The sequence below is a fragment of the Podarcis vaucheri genome (genome assembly GCF_965113315.1).
Source record: "Podarcis vaucheri genome assembly, chromosome: 17".
NCBI lineage: Eukaryota > Metazoa > Chordata > Lepidosauria > Squamata > Lacertidae > Podarcis > Podarcis vaucheri.
The window spans coordinates 4,794,563-4,821,597 of NC_138755.1; the positions used below are offsets into that span (position 1 = coordinate 4,794,563).

The window sequence follows — 27,035 nt, forward strand, 5'->3', positions numbered from 1 at the left end:
ACACCTTTATTAGGTCCTACAAGTGACATTTTGGTTGGCCGTAATAAAAGGCATCGCACAAGTGTGGATTTTGGAGTTTTTATTTGTTTCTGACATTTTCACCCAAGCCTTCAAGCACATTTCAGGGACACTAGCTTTTTTAAAAAAATGTGAAAAAATCCTCCTAGGCTGCCTCCACGTCTGCCCATCACTCCACAAAGCCCCATTTCTGCAGCTCCTGGAAGGAAATAAGAAGAAGACAGCCACACAGAACATATTATCTCTTTCGTTTTATTCAAACCCTGTATCCCTGGTGAATAGGAGAGAAGAAATGGGTCACTTCCACCCCCCCCCCATCTTCCACCTCACAGTCAGTACAGCTCTAGCTCTAAGCTCCAGAGGCACCACTCGCTGTGTAGAAAAACAAGTAGACAAGAAAACAGAAAACAAAAAGGCCAGATGATGTGGATTCCTAGCACTCAAGCAGCCTCTGGGAGGTGTGTGCTTCTCACTTCAAAGGGCCCCTTTGGTACCCAAGCCACCCCTTGAAAGGTTGAGAGGCTGAGGCCTTGGAATCCACACCCCAGGGATGGGGGAAAGCACCCCAAGACCAGCTTCTAAGGCCTATGGTATCCGTCTCTTCTTGCAGGCCACAGCCAATGTTCTGACATCTTTGGTATCTGCCTCCCCTCACCCAGGAGCACTCAGGAGCCTGCAGAACAGAGTCTGTTGTATGCCAGGTTCCCCAAAACCAGCAACAACATCTCTGAAGTGCTGCTCAGGGCCACGATGAAAGGAGCCTGCGAGGCAAAGTCAGCCTGGGCCCGCTGGAAGGAGAGCTGCAGCACAGCCAGAGCCAGCAGGCTGTTCTGTACCCCAACCTCAATACTAACCGTCCGGCGCTGTGGCCCAGGCAGCGCTAAGCACCAAGCTAGCAAGTAGCCCAACAGCAGGCCAAAGAGGGGCACAGTGACGCCCGCCAGCACAATCGGGGCCTGCACATTCGCCAGGATAAAGGCGCCCATGTGGTACGCCATGAAGAGTCCTCCTATAATGAGGGTGAAGCTGAACGGCTTGATCAGGAGCAGCAGCAGGCGGGCGAGGCGAGGCAGCTTGCACTTGACCAACATGCCAGTGGAGATGGGCACAGCGATGAAGAGCAGGGTGATGAAGATCTTGAGGAAGGGGACGTGGAGAGTCTCGTGGGCGCCCAACAACCAGCCGTAGAACGTCGAGGAGAGCGGCATCAGCCCCGTGGCTGCAATTGTGGACAGGAGGGTCATAGAGATGGCCACGGTGACGTCGCCACCCAGCAGCAGACTGTACAGGTAGCCGCCGCCACCGCCAGGTGAGGAGCAAGAAATGACCAGTCCCAAGGCCAGCGGCTTAGGCAAGGAGAAGGCCACGGACATGAGGTAGCCGTACAGCGGCATGACCACAAACTGGCCTAGTATGCCTAGCATGACCGGGTGGGGTTGGCGCACCAGGTTCCACAGAACCTCCACCTCCACCTTGCAGCCAAATGCACATTTGTTGAGGAAGATGAGAGGCAGGAGAGCATAGAGGATGGGGTTCTCAGAGAAGTGGCCCAGCCCCGACGATGCCACCGGCTCTGGAGCACTGACACGGATCTGGAAATCGGCTTTCTCGATAAGTCTGTTCTGCTCCAGCAACTGCAGCTGCAGCGGAGCTAGGCCAGCTAAGCTGGACTGAAACCCAACCATAAAACCTCCTCCCCAGGAAGCGCTGACGTTCTCAACGGCAACAACGGTAGGTTCTAGAGATTCCGCGCTCAGCCAAGCGTTGGGCCCTGAATAGCGGCAGGAAACCAGCAAGACACCACGGCTGTTTGCAGGAAAGTCAAATTCCAACGCTGTCCCGTCCCCCACACTAAGGTAAGGGCTGTCAGCAGTCGCTCCCTGAGCCCAACCAGCCAAAAGCAGGTGGAGAAAGAAGAGGGCTGCCCCACCCATGGCGCAGCTGGCTGGCAAAGTCATGTAAAGGACTCATTCCATGCAGAACTTCTTTCCCTCTCCAGCATGGACAAAACATGGATTCACTGGGCAGGGGTCATTCTCTTTTTCGGCTCAGGTCCAAGGGCACCCTCTGCTGATGCAACAGTGATGGCGCAGAAGCATCCAACCAAATCAGGAAGTGGATAGGGAGGCAGAGTGTTCAAGCACAGTGCACAGTGTTCACCTACAAGGAAATAAACATTGGGTAATTCTTAGAGGCACACACACCATGACCAAGTAAACCACTTCATCTGATCTCCTACCAGGGTCAGCAAACTTTTTCAGCAGAGGACCGGTCCACTGTCCCTCAGACCTTATGGGGGGGGGGCGGACTATATATATATATATATATTTAAAAAGAACAAATTCCTATGCCCCACAAATAACCCAGAGATGCATTTTAAATAAAAAGACACATTCTACTCATGTAAAAACACGCTGATTCCCAGACCATCCACAGGCCAGATTTAGAAGGCGATTAGGCCAGATCCGGCCCCCGGGTCTTAGGTTGCCTACCCATGTCCTAACCCAAGGAAGGGTATTCTGGGCCTGTAGTAATGTGAGACCCTCCAGAGGTTGCTGCACTCCAACTCCCATCAGCCCCAGCCAATGGCCAGTGAGTTTAGCTACCCTTGGCCTAGAGCATCCCAAGTGAGGGTTGTCATAATACAAACTGTAGAACCCTCTAATCTTTTAACAGTCTTGCATCCACAGAGCCTCCTGTTCCACTGTTTCCTCCATTCCCAACAACTGGAACAAGGAGGGCTCTCATTCATTTGACCCTAAGGCAGGAAGGGCCACAGAGCGGGTGCTGAGACAATGAGCATGGCCAGGAAACCCCATCTGGGGGCAATTTCACAGGCTGGCTTGCATACGGGAGGGTGGATGACATAATCGGGATTATGAGAGGGGCAGAGGGATTGCCAGAGTGCTCCCAGTCTATGCAACCCTTTGCTCAGCAGAGCTAATCCAATAAAAAGGCAAGCCGGGCAACCCCCTGGGGCACCCAAATTCCAGGGGTGCCTGCCCCAGATAGCTAAACAATGGTATGAGGAAGAGCCTGCCTGCACTTTCAAGCTAGGCAGCAGCCCAGTAACCCTCAGACCTTCATTGGCTGCCCTGTGTTAAAGGTAAAGACAAGCATAACAATCAGTGTGTCAACATTTCAGCTTGCCTAGGACAGCAATAATACACGGGGCAGCCCCAAATTTTTCTTTTCTTAAAAACCACACAAGGAAGTACGTTTTCCCTTAACCTCCCTTTTAAATTCAGCAGATAGTTTTAAAAAGAGAGAACCTTGCCACTTCCCCTATGCAGAGAAAGACAATGATTTCCCCTGCCTTCCCATCTTAGGATTGTTTTAAATAGCACCAGGCTTGCCATAAATGTACTCGCTCTAGGTGTGTTCCATTTGCTTTGGCTTGACCTCCTACAATTTCCCTTTACATCTGAGGTGTGTGTGTATGTTTTTAAGCTGCTCTGTCCAGGCCTGAAGTGTTTCCAACTCCTCAAACATTTTTAAAGCCCACGAGGGCAAGGTGTTTCCCACAGGAATTGGCCCGCCACCCATTGCACTCAGTGGCCCCTTTGGCAGAGGGAGGGCGCGCGTGTGAGCGAGAAGGGGGCAGGGAGATGCAGGGGAGAAGTGGCGTAGCGTGGGGGGTGCAGGGGGGGCCGGCCGCAGCGGGCGCAACATCTGGGGGTTAGGGTTAGGGGGCGCAAATCCACGGGTTAGGGGGCGCAAATAACTTACCTTGCCCCGGGTGCTAACAACCCACGCTACGCCACTGCAGGGGAGAATGAGGCGCAGGGCACGAGCAGCCCACCCGCTTTGCTCTCCTGCTTCCCCTGCAGTTCAGCTGAGTCACTTCTCTCTCCGAGCCATAAACACCTGTTGGGAAAGAGCCCGCTGGCCACAAAACTTGCTTGCTCTCTCTTGCTCCTGTTTTCTTAGGCAAGAGGAAAAGCTCGGCGCCCTCTCGCAACACTTTCCTCCAAACCGATTCCACTTTCCCTGAAAGGGAGGCGGCCCGTCCCTTCACCCCCCCCCCCAGTGCGTCCTCTTATCTCCCTCTCTCCCTCCGCTACAAAAACCCGCTACCAAAGGAAGACCCCCCAAAGTCAGCAACGATCCAGCAAGAGCCTTGAGCAGCTGCCCCCCCCTCCCGATTCTCTCCCCAGCCGTCAATTAAAGAGTCCTCTGCAAAGGAGCGCTCAGGGAAGCCGCGATCCTCAGCCCGAAAATCTGCCCTGGTCTGACCCCTCCGCCTCTATCGCGCTCCCACCGCCTCACCTGCCGCCGCCGCCGCCCCAGAGCTGAACTCCGCCGCTGGATTTGGTTGCGTTCTCCTCCTTCCTTCTTCCTTCCTTCCCCTCCGACTCCGCCCCCCGGGGGTGGCGGCGCATCACAATCATAGCCACGCCCACAGCAACTGAATGCGAATTCATGGCAGGATCACCCCGGGACTTTAGCAGGGCATGCTGGGATTTGTAGTCTCCCCCCCCTCCGCAAAAAATAAATAAATGCTCTTTAGGCGCAGAGAACAACAGGGAAAACACTTCGGATCGGGTATAAGCAAGAATAATTCCCTCCCATGCGCTGGTTGGCTGGCTTGTGTGTGTTTTTAAATCTCAGAGAGCAGCAGGAGGCATTAAGCTCGCTCTGTGCCTCGATAAATAGGATCATAGGGGCACTCTGGGTTCTGATTGGAGGAAGTGGACAACCACGTCTGTCCTAAATGGGAGATTAATAGTTACATTCTGCTCCGTTTAGCAAAAACCCTTTGCCGGGTTGGCTGGATCAGAAACTCGCTGAGCGCTGATTGGAAGAAACGGATGCACTCCACCGCTAACTATCTCAATGGGATTAGGCGGTGATGTGATGGAAAGGATTATGCTCATCCTTTTATTCGATTGGGCAATTTAAAGGCCTTCTATCCTCGGATTGATGGGATTGGGAGGCTTTTTGCTCTGCTGGGATTACGGATTCACTTGTATCAATTAAATGCATTTAGTTAGAGTATTTCCTGTGCTTAAGAAGAGGGTTTGGGATTATTATTTTTATTCAGGGATGATGAGAGGGAGGACTTTAATCATTGTTCCCCTTGTGCAATGTTGTGGGGAAGATATAAAACCAAAAAGCGAGCAGAGTCCTCCCAATGCCATTTCCTGTCAGCTCAGTGACAATATGGCACCAGAGGATGTGCTAAGCAGAGGTTGATAGAAGATAATGGATGGAATTTAATATTTAGGATCTGGGATAGCTCAGTTGGTAGAACATGAAACTCTTAATCTTCGGGTTTTGGGTTTGAGCCCCACATTCGGCAAAAAGATTCCTGCATTGCAGGGGGTTGGAGTAGATGATCCTGGGACTCCCTTCCAACTCTAAGATTCTCTGTGATTTATATACCACTTCAGATTGCTCAAAGCACTTTACTCATCATGTCTTTTGCAATACTGTACGTATTTACCTGGGTGCTATCCCTATTTTACTAAACAGGGCTTGCTTCTAAATATATATGAAACATAGCTGTCAACGTTTCCCTTTTTTTAAGGGAAATTCCCTTATTCTGAATAGGTTTCCTCGTAAGAAAAGGGAAAAGTTGACAGCTATGATATGAAATAGGATTGTACTATTAGCCACAAGACTGTATTGTTTCAACTTGCTAAATTATGTAACTCACTCCAAACCACCACATTAAAGTGGAACAAATGGCACTTGATAACAATGGAGGTTTTTTCAAAACACATGGTTTACCTGTCTGTGTTTTTTTAAAAAAATTAACATCTGTAGGGATTATGATTGGGACTGCAATCATAATTTTCCTTGTTTTATAGCTCCATCTCAAGATATTTCCCTCCTGCTTTGTAGTCTCATCACCTATTAAAAGCTCCTATGATTAGGCCTTCAAAAGATGTAACAAGTATAGCAATTTAACCACCTTAATGACTGGCAAGCTTGATTGCTGCAGTTCTAGTCTTTGTGCATCTGCGTTCCAGTCACTGGGGAAGAACAGCAAGAGAGGGTGATTGCCCTCATCCCCTTGTTATAGGACTGGGGGCATTGGTGGTCTGGATATCATCTGTGGGCAGAGGCATACCTAGGCTCCCTTGTGTCCTTGGCAAGGAACTGCATTGGTACACACACACAGTCATGTGCACCTTTGGCAAGATGTTTTGGTGTGGAGAGGTGTGATTTTTGCACCCTTTCCTGGGTGGGGGCCAACCTAGCAGACCCCTAGGTACGACCCTGTCTGTAGGTTCCCTCCAAGCCTGTAGTTTTATATCTGTAAAAGGATATTCTGAAGAAAGAAAGGCTACTGAAGTAGTCAAACCAGTCGCTTAATAGCTCTAGCCAGGCCTGTTTAGCATCTCTTTGCATGACTAAGAAGTCCAAGTGACTGATTTGCCACAGAAAGTATGACTGGTGATGCTTTCAGAAGCCGAGCAAAAAGTGTACAGGTTCCCTGCTGCCGCCCCACCCTTGAAGTGATATCATCAGTGAATGTCGGAGGAGAGTTGATCATCAGCTAGGTCAGTTTTGGCTTTTGTGTAAGTCTGGAAACTTAATGGTGGAGCATGATGTGTTTGAGTGCTAATGCTGTGAACCCTTCCATCTTATACTCAACCTGTAGATGTGTGTAAATAAAACCCGGTACTATAAAGATGTGTCTCTAGCATCCTTATTTCTAAGGGTAGCACACTCAAGGTGTGTACTGGTATCCTTGAGATCTCTCACCACTCAGGAGTTTCATCTGCATGTAAAATGCCACTTGTGGACTTCCCAAAGGCAGAGCCGTTGCTACAGGGAGGCTAGCCAGGTTTTTTTGCCCTGGGTGAAGCCTCCAGAGGGACTCTATTGAGGCTCCCAGCCTGTGTGTGTGCAAATGCGCATGGAGTGTGTGTGTTCCAAGCACGGTCTTTGACTCGGGTGAAATAAAGCCTAGTTTCACCCCCTGCCAAAGGCGGCCATTGTGGAGACTGGATGCCAGGCCTTGGGTCTGATCTAGGTTGGTTCTTCTTATGTATTTTGTCTGCATGGTAATGATCACTGTAATTGTGATCATTATAAAGAGGGACTCTGGTGGGCCAAAACAGATACACTTTTTAAAATAATTGCTTTATTATTGCTTTCAGGAAAAGGGGGCAGGGGAACAAAATGAATATTACCATGCAGACAAAATACTTCAATCCATTGCTTGTTGGTGCCCACTCAGAAGTCACAAAGCTGCAACAAATCCCAGTTGAGGGAGACTACCTAGTACATGGCAATAGCAAAAAGTGTGAGGGGACAGAGAGAGGGAGACAGATTGGGGTGCCTTGAGCATCCTAGAGCTTGTGGCCAGTCTTGGAAAGCAGAACTGAGAAACCCCTGGTCAAATCCCAGAAGAGCTCCTGTCAGTATATCAGCTGTTCTAAGAGTTAGATGTGCCAGTTGTCCAACTCCATACAAGGCAGCTCCTTCTCTCCAGTGTGCTTACTTTGGTCACTGACACCAGCAGAAGGCACAGCAAGCTCCATTGGTAAATGACTGGGTGTGAAGTTGGCAAGGTTTCTGACTCCCTATTGTTTAGCAGTAACAACAATGGATTTTTGTATGGAAGGACTGTGAGCTCAGCTCAGTTCTGGCACTTAAACTAAATCCATTTGTTCAGCAGTGGCCCAGAGCCAGCATATTCTGGATTCTGTTTTTTGCACCAGGCTCCACTGGCCCTGAGACATGCTCCTGTGTCTTGCTCCTCTGATGCATCTTGATTTCCTGCAGCTCAAGGAACTTGTCTAAGTTCTCTTCCTCAAACCATTCCCATTCCACAAGGAATTTATTGCACAAGGCATGGCATGGTAGGTATTGTTTCTTTACTAATGAAAACTGATTGCAAATCTGTGCCTTAGATGACCATAAGTATGTGAAGAGCACCTGTAAACCCAAGGCAGCATATCTTTGTTTCCTTCCCCCCTTTCCAACAGAAAGTGATTGACCCAGGTCAGCCTTCCACAACGTGGTACCCCCCAGAGATCATTGGGCTACAACTCCCATCATTGCTGATCACTGGCCAGTTGGGAGGTGGAGTCCAAAACATCTGGAGGCTGGTGAAGGCTGCCCCAGGTACTTGGCAATACTTGAAAGAATGGCTACCTATGGATCCAGAAGAATCCCCATCCCGGGCAGGCAAAAGTTGAGATTACCTGGAACTTCTTCTGTAGATACTGTCCGAGGACACCTTTTGCTCTCTGTTCAACAGGCAGAAGTGATTAGTTTAAGCTGGGCTTCCCTAAATGCTCTATTAAAACTGCACAACAGCAGTCATAGGATGCAGCCAGCCCAGCTTTTATGGACATGATCCAAGGAAAAACTACATGTTATTCACACTCTAGAAACATGTGTCAAGTGTCCACTATTTTAAAGAAAAAGCAGCTGCTGATCTGGATTGAGGCCCCAGTATTATTATTATTATTAAAATTGCATATTGCTCTTAATCTGTAGATCTGAGGGCAGTTCACAAGGTCCCATGCCAGTTTCCTAACCTAAGTCACCTTCTTCAGCTGCTATTTACCCTCAAAGGTGCCAATGAATGCACCTTTAAGGGCACAGTGATGTTGAAGAAAAAAACGATATGATAAGAAGCGAATACTGGAGTGGGGCAGTGGCTACTTTTTCTTCAACTTAAGTGGCTAGTTGAAGCTTTTTAAAAAAGAAGTGTGAGTAAAATCCAGTTTAGTCTTCAGCACAGAGACACAGGTATGTCCCTATCATCAGGGTGATTGTGAGATTGGTAGAAGTGCTTCCCCCTTCTGGATGTTGCTCCCAGTTACAGAGGACAACAGGCTTGTCCACCCTGCTGCTTGTCCTGTGCCTTCTAGGCACAAGTCTGAGCAGTTTTGCCTTTGACACTTTCCCCTGGAAATCCTACTCTTTAGCGCTCAATTGGAACAAAGGCAGCCCACAGAAAACCTGACTGCCATTTGTTCCAATTCAGGGCTAAACAGAGGGTTTTCCTGAGGAAAGTGCTGGGGCAAACTAAGGTGTGGATAAGCCCATCTGGTGGCAACATGATTTGGATCACCATAACTCTGTGCACAGTCTTACATTATGCTTGTGGTGATGAAAAACCTTGGACAGGGTACATGCTGGGGAGAAAGCAGGGGAACAGGTGAGGTAGAAGATAGTAAGCCCAAATCCTGGAAAAGGGCTAGAGAACCTTACCAGCTGTATTCAGCTCTAGGCAACTCAGTTGTGTGCAAAGCCAGAGGCAAAGGTAAGCAGAGCAAAGAATGTAAAGTTTTACCCTTGTACACTAGGCTAGTTTCTACTCACACTCTTCTTTGTTTTCCCTCCATCCAGGGAAGCAAGAGGCTTTATCAGAGTCAAGGACACATTCTAGCCAGGCTAGACAAAAACACTCAAGGAGAGCACAAAACAAGACTAGGAGGGGGTAGGGCTGGGAAGAGTCCCAAGGGAAGCATTTGTCTTCAGTCCCTAAGGTTCCCTACCCCAGCTATTAAAAGAGCTGCAGTAGCCCAGGTTCAGACATAGGTAGCATCCTTTCCTTCCAAGAATGTGTGAGCTGGGTCCTCCTACTGCAGCAGGAAAGAAATTAGGATCCCACTCCCCAAGGGCAGATTAGGCTTTATCTGCAGTGGAAGGCCAAAATGCTGGTTGCAGACTCTACCTAAAGCAGGAATGGAAGAGTTTACAAGAGTGCAATCACTCTCTTGGCCACTAATTGCGGATCCCAAGGGAACAGCACTGGTTCTGCTCTTGAAAGAACAACAATTAACCAACAGCTGCTGTGCACATTGTTTATTGGAGATACCGTTTATCAACAAGTGTTCTGAAAAAAAGTAACTCAGCTTTGATTCCTTTCCACAACAATGTATGAACAGTGATCCATCTCCAATTCCCATCACAGTTTAAGTACCAACATTGTCTTTCAGGAAACAGCAACTTGACATTTTTCAAGAGATTCACCAAAACCAAAAAAAAGGATTGTCCTTAATCCCCTTCCTCCTATATATTAGTGTCTGTAGTAGTGGAAGAACTAACTTAAACACATAAACTATTATAGAAAAGTAGTGGCCCCTTTAACGCAGGAATGAAGAACCTGTGGGCCTCCCAATGTAGTTGGGACTACAACTCCTATCACCCAATAATCACTGGCAGGGCTGACTGGGGCTGATGGGAGCTGGAGTCCAGCAACATCCAAAGGGCCACAGGTTCCCCACCATGTGTGCAGATCACTGTGGAAAAAGAAAGACTGTCACATAAATACACTTGCTTCCTCTGAGCACAGGTTCTGAGCAGAGGGCACCAATCTGCTCATCACATTCAGAGCAACAAGCAAAGGGGAAGTAGGATGAGCTCTTCCAACCAAGAGAAAAATAAGGCACTAGGGGAGAGTTGGGGGGGGTGGCCTCACATATACCTCACTTCCTTTCCCAGGGTTTTGGCCAGACGTGCCTTTTGGAAAGGAAAACTTGATTGCCTAGTTGAGGCAGAGGCTGCTGGAGAGAAGGAGAATGGATAGCTGCCACCATATGGGAAGACAACAACAGGTGGACAAGTAAGGACCTTTCCCCCACCACAAAAAGACACCGCAGGCTTCAAGGAAACAGGTCATCGCTAGACCTCAGCAGTTCGCTGTGGAATGCAGCCCTCCATCTCAAGTGCTTCAGGCCAACCCTCATACTTGTTGGAGCTCTTTTTGTTCTTGACGTGCTATGAAAATAACAAAATCAGGGTTTACATGGATATTTCACACTCCTCTGCTTCTCCTCCCAGATTTTATCTAAGGCAGAGGTAGAGAACCTCCAGCCCTCCATATATTGTTGGACTCCACCTCCCATCAGCCCAGCCACCATGGCCAATAAGTCAGAAGCAATGGAAGTTGGAGACCAACAATATCTGGAGTGCTCCAGTTTCCCTCATGTGTGAGCTAGTGATTTCAGGATTTCTCTGAAATACAGACATTTCAAGGTGATATCTGTGAAAAGGAAAAATGGTTCAGTACCTGTTCAAAAGGACTTTTGTTCTGCACCCCTTTGGCTCCTACAAAAACCCAGCTATCTCGAAAAGCTAGGTCTTTGGCAACCTTGCTGCCCAGTTCTGAGAAGATTTTACGGGTCTCCTCATTCATCCTAGAGGGAACAGAAAATGTGAGTAAACAAACCTCTACTATTCACTCCTCTGGTCCCATCAACATACTTCTTTCTGGAAAAAGTTCAGTGTGGTGCCAAGAAACTACTGTACAGAGCAAGACTTTCAACTGGAATTTCTTCTCCCATCCAAATGCTGTAGTGGTGTGAGAAGTTGTACTTAAACACAAGTTATTCCTTCAGGTGAAAAAGCCCTGTCCTGCACCAAGTCTGGCAATCTCCCTTTGATCCAATATCCAACGATGGGGAACCAGTGCCCCCACCATGTTTCTTGTCTACAACTACCATCATGCCCAACGACTGGCCATGCTGGCTGGGACTGCTGGGAGTTAGAGTCCAACAACACCTGGAGGGCCCCTGCTTCCCCATCTCTGTCCTAAAGCATAATATAAAGTCACAATATCTTAATTTTCAAACCCTCTCTCTTATAAGCTTATTCATACATGCATGCCCATCGTTTGAAAATTGCAGCATCAAGCATCACACATTGCCTGTGTGGAGGAGTCATTAACAATCAGATGGAACTTTCATATTTCATGTTTTCATATTTCAAACACTTATCTCATTACCCAACAAAGGTCCGTATAGTTAAAGCCATGGTTTCCCCGGTAATGATGTATGGAAGTGAGAGCTGGACCATAAAGAAGGCTGATCGCTGAAGAATTGATCCTTTTGAATTATGGTGCTGGAGGAGACTCTTGAGAGTCCCATGGACTGCAAGAAGATCAAACGCGTCCATTCTTAAGGAAATTAGCCCTGAGTGCTCACTGGAAGGACAGATCGTGAAGCTGAGGCTCCAATACTTTGGCCACCTCATAAGAAGAGAAGACTCCCTGGAAGAGACCCTGATGTTGGGAAAGATTGCGGGCACAGGGAGAAGGGGACGACAGAGGACGAGATGGTTGGACAGTGTTTTCTCGAATCTACAAACATGAGTCTGACCAAACTGCGGGAGGCAGTGGAAGACAGGAGTGCCTGGCGTGCTCTGGTCCATGGGGTCACAAAGAGTCGGACAGGACTAAACAACAATAACTTGCTTTGATGTTATCCTTCTCTGCGGGCTTAGGGTGCTGGGATCTGAGCTCAGAAAGGGGAACTATCTGTAAGACTTGGGTATTTGTCACCTATGCTGTCATTTGGGTAGGTGAAGTGGTCGACAAAGTAACATATGTTGGACGATATGGAGTTATGCAACTCCCGAGCCAAGGAGAGAAGTAACTTAAAAACCTTTAGAAGACATCTGAAGGCAGCCCTGTATAGTGACCTTTTATTGTTTAATGTTTTGTTATGTTTTTTATATGGCTAGAGTGGCTGGGGCAACCCAGTCAAATGGGCGGGGTATAAATAAAAATTGTTCCGGCACCTCTTGCCACACCTCTGTCTCACAAGAAGATTCTCCCTGGAGCGCAAAGAGGACATCCTTTATGGGCAATGGAGAGGGTCTTCTCATGAGCCAGAGGTGCACCAGGACTTTAATGAGGCTCTTCAGCCTCCCAGGCTAACAGCTGATGCGCGGGAAGAAGCCTCCCTGCCTTAGCTCTGCAAGCCGCACTGTCTCTCCGGCTTGAACAAGCAAGCAGAAGGGACAGGGTAGCTTGCAGAGCAGACACACAGGGGAAAAGCTTCTTTGCTCATCTGCTCTTCCCCCTCCATAGAGTTGCCCTGCCCCTCCTGCTTGTGCACGGAAGCAGGAGGGACAGGGCAGCTTGCAGAGCAGCCACACAGGGAGGCTTCTTCCCTGCGTATTATCTCTGCCCGTTCACACAGCAGCCCTCCCTCTTCCACTGGTGCAGAAGCAGGAGGGACAGGGCAGCATTCCTGAACCTGTTTTTATAGAAAAAAAGCACTGTTTATATTCACTTGCTTTGATATAAGCTAATTGGCTTGCTTTGAGGCTATCGTTATCTGTGGGTTTAGGGTACTGGGCTTTGAGCCCAGAAAGGGGAGCTATCTGTAAGACTTGGATATTTGCCAAGCTACGCCTTCATCAGGGCTGGTGAAGTGATGGGAAATTCTAGACAAAGTGATGTACTGCTTTGTATATAAAGAATGTGTGCACATTTGCTTGGGTGCAGACAAGCCATCTCCCTGCTGCTGTGTCTGTCTTGAACATGTAACGGCTAGGAGACCTGGCAGGCAATAAGTCTACTCCTTTCTTTAATAAAGCACTCTGGTGTTTTTGACATCCTTCTTCAGGATACCTGCACTCAACCACTCCCATGATCCCTCCTTTGGGCCAGCGGTTCAGGACACAAAGGCTGAGTAACCAAAGGAGAAGCAATCAAGCCATGGGCATGCAGGTCTGAATAAGCCCTCAGTGGCCCCCAGTGGTCTCATCTGAAGGAGACCAACTCTGGATCTCAGAGTCTCAAATGCTAGGCATCAAAAAACAGATGCAACGAACGGCTGTCTTTTCTCAATACACTCCCAGTTTTACTTGAGTACCTGTTAAGAGGGGGATTCCCCAGCCCCCCAACACCCGCTTTGCATTAGTTTTATATAGGTTAGGTAGCTTTCTTTCAGGCTGAGTACATTTTTACTACATGAGTTGAGCATAACCTGTGCTGGCTGTCCCCGTTAACACTCACTTTGTGGCAGGATCATCGTACGAGGCCACAAACACCAGCGTCCCCTCATGCAGTGGCCGGATAAATTTTAACAACTCGTTCACATCTGGAAGGGTAGGGAGAGAGGGGGAGAATGGAAGAAGATCTCAGAACAACTGTTCCTCCCAAGTGTCATAGACCAAAGGTTTGCATAAATGCTACAATTCTGCAGAGATGGTGGCATAGGGTGTAGGACTCAGCATTATGAAAAACTTAACTTTAAAAACCCCAAAGTGGTTGGGGCAGATTTGCTCCAAAGTGCAGGTGGGAAATGCCTGTTGAATTATTAGATGATAGAAGGGTGGCTGGACACAATTCTCAGGGGTTAGGTGTGAGGTTTCAGCAATCTGCTTAACCTCTAGCCCTTCCCCAGTACTAGCAGAGACAAATTAGGAATACATTGTGCAAAAAAGGGTGTAAGTATCAAGACAGAAAATATGCAAGCGTGATCAATGTGCAAAGCAATTGTTTTATGGCCATGACCCCTAAAGTCTGTTCCTTTGCAAGGGATGCCCTCCACATCATCAATATCTTGCAATCTGGATGTGCCCTCTTGATGCATTTACAGTGTCTTGACCTTTGAGGAACCTTCAGCACACGCATTTGTACTGGGTCTTCTGCTTGACCCAGGGCCCATTCCCCCCATCAAGCATCCGGAGTTGTGCTGGGTGTCAAAGCACATTCCGGTCTCCTTTCAGGTCCAGTATGCACCAGCACCACAAGCTATTTGCACAGCCTCAGGTGCCCCTGTTCACACAGACCTAGCCTGCAAATCCATCCACTGTTGTTCCGCCTCCTGCCCAGGACTCTTAGCCTGGTGAAAAAACAGTATAGTGACAGCAACCCTATGCTACAGCCTCTTCTTACGCAGCCTCCATCTTCTGTAATCCAGTGCATGTTGTCAACACGGCAACCTTCCTTGAAATTGCCTTCCTCCAAATCCAAAGGCTGCCCGTGCCCCCATAACCATATTGGAACACATCCTTAAGATTTCTCAACTAATCCCTGTATCTCCCCTTCTTTTTGCCCCATCTTGAGTACCAAACTCCTACCAACACAGCACACTCACCTCCTGCCCACATGTCAAAGAACTTTGCATCAATCAGTTCTCCATTCACCCCTGCAAAGCAGAGCAAAACAGGACAGTGTTGCTTACTAGTTTTTATGTTGCTCTACAACATCATCATCCATGCCCACACCCTCAAAAGCCCACCTTACCATTCACCAGTGCAACGTTCAGGCCCCGGCCTACATTGTTCTTCACACTGCTCATTAGCCTGAAAGGAAGATCAGGGCTGGTCAGAAAATGTCCCATCAAGAGATCTAAGTGAGGCTAGAGTGGGGTCACATCTGATTGGTAAGGCTTTCCCCTAGTTTCTTCCCCCACTCCAATAGCCACCCATAGGGGATTGCTCCTGAGCAAGTAGATGCAGCCCTTGAGCATCACCACCTCCAGTCAGGTTGGTTACAGAAAGGCTTTGAGAGCCACAGTTCTCCTCAGTGGCAATGACTCACATTTTATCCTCAAGGCAGATCTTGGGCCCAATGACATTAGCTGCACCGCTCATGATCCGGAAGGCGAACGAGTTGTCTGGGCAGGCCCGAGGAAGGCCACACTTGTACTTCTTAGGCCTAGGTTCTAAGTAGACAGCAAAGAAGAAATCCTAAAGCCCCATTGTTACAAGTACCCTTTTGCGCCAAACAGGATGCTTTCTTGCCCTGTCAAGAGCTGGGCAATCTGTGGACTCCAATTCCCATCAGCCCCAGCCAACAGGGTCAATGGCCAAGGATGGGAATCCAGCAACATCTGGAGGGCCACAGGTTCCCCAACCCCACACTGCTGCATTGCTCTTAACTGCTGGCGGCGAGATGAAGGCACAACAGTGTTTTAGTCATCCAGCCCCAAGATACAGCAGGGAACGTCACCTAAAAGATCCTGCCCACCTTATACATTATAATAATGGAATTCCTGGGGCAATCCTCTCTGGGAATGCCTTGCAGGAGGTTCCGTGATGGCTGCCATTGCCACAGGGCTCAGTGATGGTTTTTGTCTCACTCCTCCCCAGGTAGGCTGACTTGTGCTTTCTTTTGCTTTTCTCACTGCAAGAGTGAACATCCTCCCCCCCCCCCACATCCCAGCAAGGAGGAAAAAAGAAGGGACAGCAGAGGGGGAATAACAGAGGCAATGGGATTTTTTCTATTAAGATAAGGAATGTAGTACAACAAGGCAAGTAAGTTTTAAGGTAAAACTAGACAAGAAAGATAAAAGGCTTAGGAGTGGACCAGGGGGGAAAAACGCCAAGAGAGGCAAGTATAACTAATCTGAACTTGGGCAAGACAGGGAAGGAACCGGGGGGGCGGGGTTCTACCTGCCTCAATCTTCAAAGCTGCATCAATTAACCCTGCCTGTCTTGAGGGAGACATCCCATGTCTGGACATCTCCCTTCTACTGATAGCCACTTTTTGACCAGCTGAAGGAAAGCTGTTGCCAGGAACTGAAGGAGACTTTTGCATGGAACCGGCAACAGCTCTCCAAGATGCCGGGTTGTGGATTTTCGTGACATCAAAGCAAACATTATTTTAAACCCAAAGACGGCAGAACATTACATGGAAAGCACATGCTCTATGACTGAACTATGATAACACTTCTTCTTCTGACAGCTAGCGCAGGCCAGAACCTTCCCTTACAAGTAGGAATGAGGCTTTCTGATGTTCCTTTTGGACTCCAGCTCCCATCAGTTCCCCAGCCAGCATGACCAAAAGCAGAAAGCTGGGAATAAGTCTTGCTTTCAACAGGCCTTCATATGCTCCACTGTACTATCCTCTACTTCCACTCTCTCAGCTCATCTGAACTCACTGCGGTGTCTACTGTTGCTGCCTGCTTTCTCTGCCGTGACCACTCTGATCTCATCAAGCATGCTGGCCAATTCTTGGCGAATAGCCCGAGGACATTGAGGTAAACCAGTATTTTCTAGGGATGGCAAAACACACATAAAGAGCCAGAGGAGACGCACAAGAAAAAGTGATGTGGAACCCTCATTTCCCACTTAACCTAACAAGCAGGGATGGGCAAACCCTCTAGATCAGAGCTTTCCAAACTGTGTGTCATGACAAGTTAGTGTGTCAGCGCATCACACGGACGCTCCTTGTGCTCTTCCCAGGGCTGGAAAGGGGTTAGTTTAACCTCTGGTTTGCTAGTAAAACTGTATTACTGTGTCGCGAAATGATGCATGTAAAAAATGTGCCACCAACATGAAAACTTTGGAAAACTCTGCTCTAGGTGCTGTTGGAGTCCAATGCCCATCAGCCCCAGCCAGTATAGCCAACGACTAGGGATGATGGGAGTTGGAGTTCACAGTACAACATAATCCCTCCTGAACTGATCACCACAAACTCATTTCCTACCACAGTGGAGTGGCAGGGAGTCACTACCACCACATCTGCTGCTAAGGGAAATTAATGATTTCACTTTATCTTAAGATATACCACAAAGCCACCCCAAACTGAACCCCACTCTATCAGACAGCTACTGAGAACCGCAATACAGCACAGAACTGTCCTAGACAGCCAATGAAGACTTCTCTCTGCCACCCCCTTAATTTCTGTGTGCATTTTGTTTGGTTTCCCACCACTGCTTGGTAGTTGGTGCTACATGACAAACTGTATGTCCCTCAGCTGGCGATGCTGTATGATGGGCTATGATGAGATAAATCTTCCCATTTCCCCCTGAGGATTTCCTTGCTCTTTCCTTTTGCCTTCTCCTTGATCCAAAGTGACTATCAGCACTGTGAAACAAGCAGGATCTCTCTGGTTTATCTCAGTTGCACTATGGGAAGTTTAAAAAGTCTCTCCATTAAGTGGCAGAACAGTTCAACACAGTTTAAGAGTGCCCAAGCTCCAAAACCTGTGTTGCTCCCAATAAAGTCAGACTGAGTGATGAGTTTGCAAACCGGGTGTGTGTTAGTATAGACCCCATAAGAATGTAGCCAAAGCCATCTACCTGATGTAGGAGGATTCTCAGGACCTGCAAGGAAGCAAAGAAACAGCTGTATCAGCAAGATCCACTCCAGATCTTGTGCCTTGCCTCATCACTTCAAGAATGTAGCAGCAATATGTCAATATTAAAATTACTTTACTCCTCAAAACACCCCAACAGGACAGGTGCCAAAGCAGTGATTTAAAACATCTTCAGTTTATTTATTTAAAGTATTTTATCCCACCCATCATCACAATGCAATACTAGGTCAGGAGATATATATATAATCGTAAGGCTTGGAGGCAATACTCAAAAAGCAAGAAAAGAAACACTCTTCTTGCAAACTTGGAAATTATGTGGCTTGTATCACTAGGTTGAGCTATCCAGTTTGCAAAATCACTTTTTACAAGTCTCCATTTCATCATTAAAATAACAGTGTAATGCTTTGCAGGGGGAAAAGCAGCTTCTTATGGTGAAAAGTAGATTAGAACTTCCCAACCAAGGGTGCCAAAGGCTACCTGATCATACATATATTCCATCACTGAAGAAATAAATGTGTAACATCTCTAAAGCACTATAAGAACTAGGCAAATGAGGATTCAGATGTAGGGTCTAGACATTTAAAAGGAGTGAAGTCTCAGGTGCCAGAAAAAAATGTAGATCACACTTTAGCTCAGGGATGGGGAACCTGTGGTCCTCCAGACAATGCTGGATTACAACCCCCATCAGCCCCAGGCTGATGATGGGAGTTGTAGTCCAGCAACAGTAGGGCCACAGGTTTCCCACCCTTACTCTGACTAGTTAAATTTAATTATATCAGTTAAAAAACACACCATATGGGATGGCTCCTGCATTTCCACACTATAAGCTGTGATAAAGGGTGGTATATAAATCAAATGAATGAATGAATGAATGAATGAATGAATGAATGAATGTGATCAAGTTTGACACTATCCACTTCAACATGGGTCTTCAGAGTCCAAATCCATATTTCAGGGATTAGGCACCTGTGGCTCTCCAGGTATTGGACTACAACTCCTATCAGGCTTGGCTACTGACTATGCTGGCTCAGGCTGATGTGAGGTGGAGTCCAACAACATCTGGAGGGCTACAGGTTCCCCATCTTTCCCCTACATTGTCACAAAGCTCACTCAGTGACCCTAAGTCCATCATTTTCTGTCTGATCCAACCCAGACTTGTAAACAAGCTCACAAAAAGTTATAAGCACCCAAAATTTCTTAGTAGCCTGCTGGGGGTTTGCAGTGGAGGAATTGAGGGGTCCAGCTCCGAGGGCCTTCTGACATTTCCCCCCCTGCAAGAAGTGAGGTTACAGGGAACCAGTCGGAGGGCCTTCTCGGTAGTGGCGCCCGCCCTGTGGAATGCCCTCCCATCAGATGTCAAGGAAATAAACAACTACCTGACTTTTAGAAGATACCTGAAGGCAGCCCTGTTTAGGGAAGTATTTAATGTTTGATGTTTTATTATGCTTTTAATTCTGTTGGGAGCCACCCACCTCAGCAGCCTGCTTGGATCTCATGCTAGGTTCAGAGGCGTGATGGTGCACCCTGTCCATCTTCTACCAGCCTACATGATATAGCTAACAAACAAGTGCTTAAATACAAGGCTGGCCTAACCTCCTTTACAGGGACACCGATAGAGAAAAAAATGTATTAAAGCCCATGTACATGGCCCTCAACTCCCTTGGGTTACAAAAATTAGCAAGGCAGGGAAAGGGGGGAATAAATAAACTGCATTGGAACAGCAAGTGCAAATTCTGCAGAAATTACATAATTAGTACTCTTGGAATTATTCATTAGAGTAACATCTCATGTCTGAGGAAGTAAGTGTGAAAACATCAGCAGAAAATAAATTGCACTCAGTAAATGTCAGAAGATTTTGCCATGAGGGAGCTTCTGTACCCCCTCTGCTTTAAGCCTAATTACTCTTCTAAAGTCACATGTTATAGGCACAGAGACTTTAGTGACCCTGCGACAGGGCTCCATAAAGGTCTCTAACCTCACTGTCTTGGCTAGCCCAAGACACTGAAACACTCACAGATACAATATGCTCATAGCACAGTGGAACTTTCTCTGCAGCTCACCATGCAGCCCTCATGGAGCAGATGACAAGCATGAAATGAATGAAGGCAGGGCCTTCTCCCCTTGTCCGTCCCTAGCAGCTGGTATTTGGAGTTACACTGTCTGAAAAGGTCCACTTGGATCTCATGGCTAATAGCTCTTACTAGACCTATGCAATGCTGATCTAAAAATCATCCTAGCCTTCCAGTTATTCTGCTGCCAGTTCCTCACAGCCACCACTAGATCAGGTATGAAGAACCTGTGGCTCTCCAGAGACTGTTGGACTCCAACTTCTATTAGCCTCAACCAGCATAGCCAATGGCCAGGGATGATCAGATGATCAGAGTCCAACAACATCTGGAGGGCCACAGATCCAATCCCTGCTCTAGGTTTAACAACCATAGTTGTCCTCTTTCTCCTTTTCCTGAACCCAACAACATGGCTGGGAGTGAAGCATGGAGAAGGAGGCACAGGTAAGGCAGTGGCAGCTGCAAAGGCAACTGTTCCGCCATGACCCAGTGCTCCAACCCTTCCCCACCACAGCCAACCATCCCCACTCCTAGCTGTTCTGTTCTTACTCCTGAGGAACTGCTGCAGGCGAGAGAAGCCACTCTGGGTACCCAACAAGACGCTGACAAGGATCCAGGTCAGTCCTGCTGTCAAGACGATCACAACAACACGAAGGGGACCTGAGATGGTTAAGACAGACAAAGTCAGATCTGCAACAACACCAGCAAACCCCTGAATGATTAAACCTAACTGCTGCCATAATGCAGTCCTTGCTACTACATCTTTCCCTTGTTGTCCCAGGAGCTTAAGGGCTCCAAAAGGCATATCTGATATCACTGGCTAAGTGCTGCAGTTCTGTGTCTTAAAGGTAAAGGTAAAGGTACCCCTGCCCGAACGGGCCAGTCTTGACAGACTCTGGGGTTTGTGCGCCCATCTCACTCAAGAGGCCGGGGGCCAGCGCTGTCCGGAGACACTTCCGGGTCACGTGGCCAGCGTGACAAAGCTGCATCTGGCGAGCCAGCGCAGCACACGGAACGCCGTTTACCTTCCCGCTGGTAAGCGGTACCTATTTATCTACTTGCACCCGGGGGTGCTTTCGAACTGCTAGGTTGGCAGGCGCTGGGACCGAGCAGCGGGAGCGCACCCCGCCGCGGGGATTCGAACTGCCGACCTTTCGATCAGCAAGCCCTAGGCGCTGAGGCTTTAACCCACAGCGCCACCCGCGTCCCTGCTGTGTCTTAACCAAATCTAAATGTTTCTTTCAAGCTAAAACTTTCAATGCTTCTTTCAAGCTAAAACTCACCTGCTAGTCTCATGGCCCCTTGAGGGTGTCCGGAACCAGCGACAATCCAATGCTACTAGGCTCCTGAAGTGCCAGGGCAGGTGAGGGATTCTGAGATGGGTTAGTCACATGCACCCTTCAAACTACAAAGATCAGAAATGGTAATCTGAATCAGCCCAAAGAACTTTTAAAACACAAACAGCCCATACTGTAGTCTGCACTACTCAAAAAGACATAAACATAAAAATGTCAAACAAATATTAAAGTACTACTTTCACAGCACCCAATGAGACAACCAAGATAACAATCCTGTACTATTTCCAGACTATGGACCATTTCATACATTTACACAGCAACAAACCCTGGTTTGCCCTTTCAGCAGGGAGCCACAGTCAAACCCAATTTTAATTTTATTTGAAATAGATTTATTCTACCAAAACAGTCAATACAGGCCCCTCTCGTGGCAAACCATTAAGAATAATTTATGTACTAATAAATGAATCTGTAAAAAAACCCACCCTCAATTACTTAAAACTGTTCTGAGACTTTGTCTTACAATCAAGTGGTATATATATATATATATATATATATATATATATATATGCTTTCGTAGATTTTCACGGGTATAGGAATGCAGGTTTTGGTGTCTTCGGGTGTCTTCCCGTGTAAGAGTCGGGGTGTCTGTGCGACGTTTCGACGAGGTCTCACTCGTCATCTTCAGGCTGGTGCTTTCGGCTTCTTGTTACTTCAGTAACAAGAAGCCGAAAGCACCAGCCTGAAGATGACGAGTGAGACCTCGTCGAAACGTCGCACAGACACCCCGACTCTTACACGGGAAGACACCCGAAGACACCAAAACCTGCATATATATATATATATATATATATTTTAAGAAATGAATAAATAAATCAACATCAGGCTGCATAAAAAAACCCATCAACCCACAGGGAAGGGGAACCTGTACCCTCCAGGTGTAGTTGGACTCTAATTCCCATCATTATTGCTTTATTGCTTTTATATCACAAAGAGGTTCTCCCCCTCAGTTAATCCCAACAACCCTGTAAAGTAGCTTAAGTTGAGAGGCAATGACTGGCCCAAGGTCACCCAGTGAGCTTCAGAGCCAAGTGGAGATTGGAACCCTGGTCTCCCAGGTCATAAAGGTCAAGGTACCCCTGCCCGTACGGGCCAGTCGTGTCCCACTCTAGGGTTGTGCGCACATCTCACTTAAGAGGCCGGGGGCCAGCGCTGCCTGGAGACACTTCCGGGTCACGTGGCCAGCGTGACGAAGCTGCTCTGGCGAGCCAGCACCAGCGCAGCACACAGAAACGCCGTTTACCTTCCCGCTATAAAGTGGTACCTATTTATCTACTTGCACTTAGGGGTGCTTTCGAACTGCTAGGTGGGCAGGAGCTGGGACCAAAAGACGGGAGCTCACCCCGCCGCGGGGATTCGAACCGCCGACCATGCGATCGGCAAGCCCTAGGCGCTGAGGTTTTACCCACAGCGCCACCCGCGTCCCTCTCCCAGGTCATAGTCTGGCACAAAAACCACTATACCTCACTGACTGCTGGCCATGCCGGCTGCTGTAAGGATGATGGAGCTGGCGTCCAACATCTGGAGGACGCTAAGTCCCCCAACCCTGTGCTAAACCAATTATCCAAATACTCTTCTAAAAATGAATCATTTTCATTAACCTCCTAAGTATTTAGACCAATCAGGGGAATTCCATTTCTGGAACATCACAACCCTCAGTCATGTTGTTGCCAACCATAAACGGACCACAATTATACCTGCCAATTCCTCAATGGTGTATGACTGACAAACAGACCTGGCTTTCCCTGACCTCAGAGGCACCTAGCATCTCACTGCTTTCTGACTTGGGAGCTAGACAAAAATTCAGGGTGACTCTGTCCTTTGTTTATGTTACAACAGGATGAAGTGTCTCATCCTTGCCTTCTACCCCAGCTCCAAACTGGGGGGCGGGGGGAGTTCATCCTTGGACTTGTATTAGCGTCAGAAGCATTTGTTGCACCCCTAAAGGTAGAATGACAGAAATGAGTTTTGAATTCTTTCTCTCCAGCTCAGAGCTACTAAGCCAACATTTGCAATACCCTCAATCAAACATACGAAAAGTGAGCAGGTGAGGCGATGGGGAGAGCGATGGCTGACAAGATCAGCAAAGCACATGTGGTGCAGCCAGGCAGAAACACTATCTTTGGGAAGTTCACCCACAAAGAGATCCCAGGGAAGATTATCTTCGAGGACAATAAGTGCCTTGCCTTCCGTGACATTTCCCCACAAGCTCCAACCCATTTCCTAGTGGTTCCCAAGAATCTTATTGCTCAGTTCTCTCAAGAGCAAAATTCTGATGACGCTCTTCTTGGATACATAATTATTGTGGGCAATAAATGTGCAACTCAATTAGGGCTGACAAGGGGATACCGAATAGTGGTGAATGAAGGGCCAGATGGTGGTCAGTCTGTCTAACAAGTGCATCTCCATGTCCTTGGACATGTCAGATGGGTTGGCCTCCAGATTAAGAAGGTGGGCAAGAAAGAATGTTGCCCCCAAACTCCCTCAACAAATGTTTTCAAAACCCAACTATGATCAGTAACTTCAGTAACTTAAACTTTCCTGTGAGTACAACTGAAGTTGTGCAATTATTGGACAATAAAGTTACAGGCATGCTAGCTCATCCAAAAAGAAGAAACCTGAAAAAGTACAATAGCATGTCCAATAGGACTTCCTCTTAAACCTGTAAAGCAGGTTTGGATGTATCCAGATACATCCAGTCTCCAGATACCCAAGACCCTAGCTAGTCTCCCTGGGTTCCATGGGACTTAGTCAAATATCAGTGGGTTTGGATTGAAGGTCAACATAAGCCCAAGAATTGCACCTGACAACTTATCTGTAACCAGTGCAGCTCCTTCAAAGTAGGCATTATACTACAAGACTTCAAGCAAGAGTTTTGCACCTACATTTTTTAACCAATTGTAACTACTGGACACTGTCCAATCTCAAAGTAAACACAGCAGGAATCTTTATGGCTAGCTGTGCAAACAACTGTGTTCTGTTTTAAACATGTCTTTGTCCTGTTTAAAAATCCAACACATGAAGAGGACTTCAGCAAGTCACCATGGTAAAGATGTTTTACAACTGAGACGCAGTGACTGAGGAATGTCCCAGAAATGTTGTCAAACCACTCACTGGACAGCAGTGAGGCCTGGTCTACAGCAAAACGAGGTGGTAGGATGGATTATACCCTTTTTGGCAGGAGCAATGTTTTGAATGCTCTCTCACATTAAACAAAAAACGGGTGCACAGTAGACTGTGAGGGAGACCTGGGCTAGAACTCTCCTCCCATTCTGCTATGTTTTTTAGGTGATTTCTGTTCACTTGCTTGTTTACATTGGAGAGTTTTGGGGAAAGAATGTGGCTTCTGGCCTTGTGACTGAAGTGGTACAATGCATTGCAGAACCTCAGAATTCTCTATCACCCTCTCATTCTGCTGCCTGTCTGCAGACCAGGCTTGAAGTGGCTTCCACTGTATATTAGCAGCATTGGCCTAGGGTTCAAGTTCCTACTCCACTATGATCTCTCTGGTCACGGGATCTTGGCTAGTCCTGTTCCTCTCTGCTCCACATCATCATTTGTCCTCAAAAGCCACAGGGGCAAAAAAAGGGTAATCACCTCAAAGAAATTGCACAGTACTGTAGTTAATAACAACCCCCTGATTTCTAGGGAGTTGAATTGACCTAGATATCTTTCCTGAGCCCAGGATATGGTGGTCGCCACAATTGCCATGAGTGAACCGCTCCTTGTTTGACCCTGGGGCTCTTTTCCTTTTAACCTGCCCTGGATCACCTCTCTCCCTACAGCTTCGGGGCTGGGGAGCCAAAGATCCACTCATCGCTCGACACTGGAAGGGGATCTGATGCACACAGAGAGAATTTAAAGCTGCTGGGATTTCCCTCCAAGCTGGACCTTTTGGGGCAGCGGAGCTCAACCCCCCATCTTGTTCTCCAACCCTCCCCACGTTACTCTAAAATCAACCTTTTAAAAAAAAAGTTCTCCCTCCCTCCCTCCCCTCAGGTGACAGGCGGGCCCCGAGCCTTGAACAGCTGCACGGGCGGCAGCGGCGCAGCTCCTGAAGCCTCCTTCCCGCCCGCCGGTCGCTACGCAGAAGATGCTGCGGGGAAGCGAGACCTGTTGCACTTCTGCCTGCCGCGCCGCTGGAAAGGACGCCGGGCCCTCGTCGTGAGGGAAGACGTTGCTCTCCCCCCGTTGCTCTCGCTCGACCATCCACCGACAGCCCCTCGCGGACCCCAGTCCCTTCCGCCCGCCCCCCAAACCCCAAGGCAGCCCCCTCGTCTCTTCTCCTGGCGCGCGCGAGGCCAAGTCCAGCGGCCCACATACTCAGCTCCCCCGCCCAGCGATCTCCTCCTCATGGCGCCCCTCGATTCTCGCCCTGAGGCGCCGGCCTGGAAAAGCGCCTCCGAGAGGCCTCCGAATCCCGCCGCTCCTGCGCCGCCTCACCCGGATCCGGCCTCCAGCAGGATCTTCCTGCTACTGGAGCTCGGCGGCGGCAGCGGCTCCTCCCGCCGGCTCCGCCCAGCGCCCCGGGGCAGACGGCGCAGGCAGAGGCGGCAGCGGAGGCGACCCGCGCCAGCTCCACGGAGCGACGCCCATAACGCCCCCTGCGCGAGGCCTGAGAGCGGGAGTCCCGGGGCAGCGGCTCCCCCACCTCACCTGAGGCGGCTGCTACCTGGGCGCCCTGAGGGAAGGCGGCAGGGAGGGCGCCAATGCTGGCATGAGAGCTCTCAGGCTCTCGACGTTTTATATAACGTATATATAACCAGTGCTTTACAATGGTAAACTGCCTTGGGGGCCTTGGCAAAAAGGCAGTAAAAAAAATCCAATAAATAAATGTTCATAAGTCGCATAGCTATTGTTGCAGGAAAAATAGGGGGGGTTGGCTTTTGCTGCCCAATTCCCCAAGGGAGTGAGTCCCCTAAGTCCATCATGGGTCAGAGATGAATGGATGGAGGCAAGATCCATAGAAAGCAAGGCAGATCTTTTATTTTTTCTGTTTGCAACAGAGTCCCCCCAACCTTCTTGCAAGGAGGTGAGCAACCCAGAGCAAAAGTGTGCAGGAACCTTTAAAGACATTGCCTAACCCCTTAGCCAAAGACCACTCTCAAGGCATCATGCGTACATCACAGGAGGTGGTCTACACAACAGAAATTTGAGAGTGAGGCTCTTCCGGCTGCCAAGATTTCTGATAATGCTTTACTGATTACATTACCTGGGCAGTCTGACCATTCTTTTGAGATGGTAAATGCTTTAGTTCTTGAATCCAGGTCACAGGCCTACCCTATTCATGTACAAAATATGCCTGTAGGATTTGTAAGTGAAATAACTATTGGAAAAGGTTTCTCTTCTGTAGAGGAAATCTTTAGAGTCATCAGGAGAGCCAAGATAACTTTTTGGGTTGGGATTGTTCTCTGTGTTAAAATAAGGTGCAATTTTCTTAGGGAACATTTCCTAAATTTTGAAGGGTGAAGGATTGGTTTTCTGTGGAGTGTGTATCTGCTATGTTTGTGGAACCTAAAATTTTATAATGCTACCTACCTAAGATATTGCACTGTGACATCTGGGTGACTCATGCTCAACTTTGTCAAGGGTGTTGCAAGTTAAAGTAGCTTTATTATACACATGCATTTGGTACTGTAGCTGGTGTTAGCTGCATTGTTTTATCCTCCAAAATTCAGATTTCATTTTTCACTGCAAGCTCAGTTTCAGTACTGTATTTTAAGGGGTCACCAGTAATAGGGCCAGGGGCAGCTATTCCGCAATGTGGATTCCAGCGTGCAACAGTTGAGGAGAGGGGTCCCTTGTTCACTTACTGCATATTTGATGGCCAGGGGACAGGGAAGA

At 48.1% G+C, this 27,035-nt stretch overlaps 2 protein-coding genes, 1 long non-coding RNA gene and 1 pseudogene across 8 annotated transcripts; 2 read left to right on the forward strand and 2 right to left on the reverse strand.

Annotated features, from left to right (window-relative positions):
• Positions 1-254: 254 nt before the first annotated feature.
• Positions 255-4,626, reverse strand: SLC10A3 (solute carrier family 10 member 3). The gene is made up of 2 exons (XM_082205663.1): positions 4,288-4,626; positions 255-2,178 (listed from the first exon to the last, which is right to left on the reverse strand). The coding sequence occupies exon 2, from the start codon at positions 1,974-1,976 to the stop codon at positions 684-686; it is 1,293 nt and encodes a 430-aa protein (XP_082061789.1). The 5' UTR covers positions 1,977-2,178; positions 4,288-4,626; the 3' UTR covers positions 255-683.
• LOC309522429 lies at positions 2,193-10,045 on the forward strand. Its single transcript, XR_014215095.1, has 3 exons — positions 2,193-3,124; positions 7,695-7,835; positions 9,337-10,045. It is a non-coding gene; the product is annotated as an uncharacterized lncRNA (long non-coding RNA).
• FAM3A (FAM3 metabolism regulating signaling molecule A) lies at positions 9,781-25,690 on the reverse strand. 5 transcript variants are annotated; one of them, XM_082205664.1, is made up of 11 exons: positions 25,515-25,690; positions 21,120-21,241; positions 20,386-20,496; positions 17,754-17,777; positions 16,611-16,724; positions 15,269-15,392; positions 14,972-15,030; positions 14,823-14,873; positions 13,736-13,820; positions 11,003-11,129; positions 9,781-10,710 (listed from the first exon to the last, which is right to left on the reverse strand). In XM_082205664.1, the coding sequence occupies exons 2-11, from the start codon at positions 21,130-21,132 to the stop codon at positions 10,615-10,617; spliced, it is 804 nt and encodes a 267-aa protein (XP_082061790.1). In that variant the 5' UTR covers positions 21,133-21,241; positions 25,515-25,690; the 3' UTR covers positions 9,781-10,614. The 5 variants fall into 5 exon arrangements, with proteins under 5 accessions (XP_082061790.1, XP_082061792.1, XP_082061791.1 ...); XM_082205666.1 differs by having other exon boundaries at positions 25,635-25,653; XM_082205665.1 differs by lacking the exon at positions 25,515-25,690 and adding an exon at positions 25,305-25,406.
• Positions 23,047-25,298, forward strand: LOC309522428 (adenosine 5'-monophosphoramidase HINT1 pseudogene; annotated as a pseudogene). The gene has a single exon. The product of its transcript is annotated as an adenosine 5'-monophosphoramidase HINT1 pseudogene (transcript).
• Positions 25,691-27,035: the final 1,345 nt, after the last annotated feature.

Excerpts from the sequence above, each read along its gene's own strand:
- SLC10A3 (XM_082205663.1), bottom strand. The coding sequence starts at position 1,976 with ATGACTTTGCCAGCCAGCTGCGCCATGGGTGGGGCAGCCCTCTTCTTT.
- FAM3A (XM_082205664.1), bottom strand. Across the intron at positions 15,393-16,610 it reads CAGCAACAGTAGACACCGCA|AACCTAGGCCTAAGAAGTAC; the intron begins GTGAGTTCAGAT and ends CTGTCTACTTAG. Across the intron at positions 13,821-14,822 it reads CTTTGACATGTGGGCAGGAG|ATGTGAACGAGTTGTTAAAA; the intron begins GTGAGTGTGCTG and ends CTACCCTTCCAG.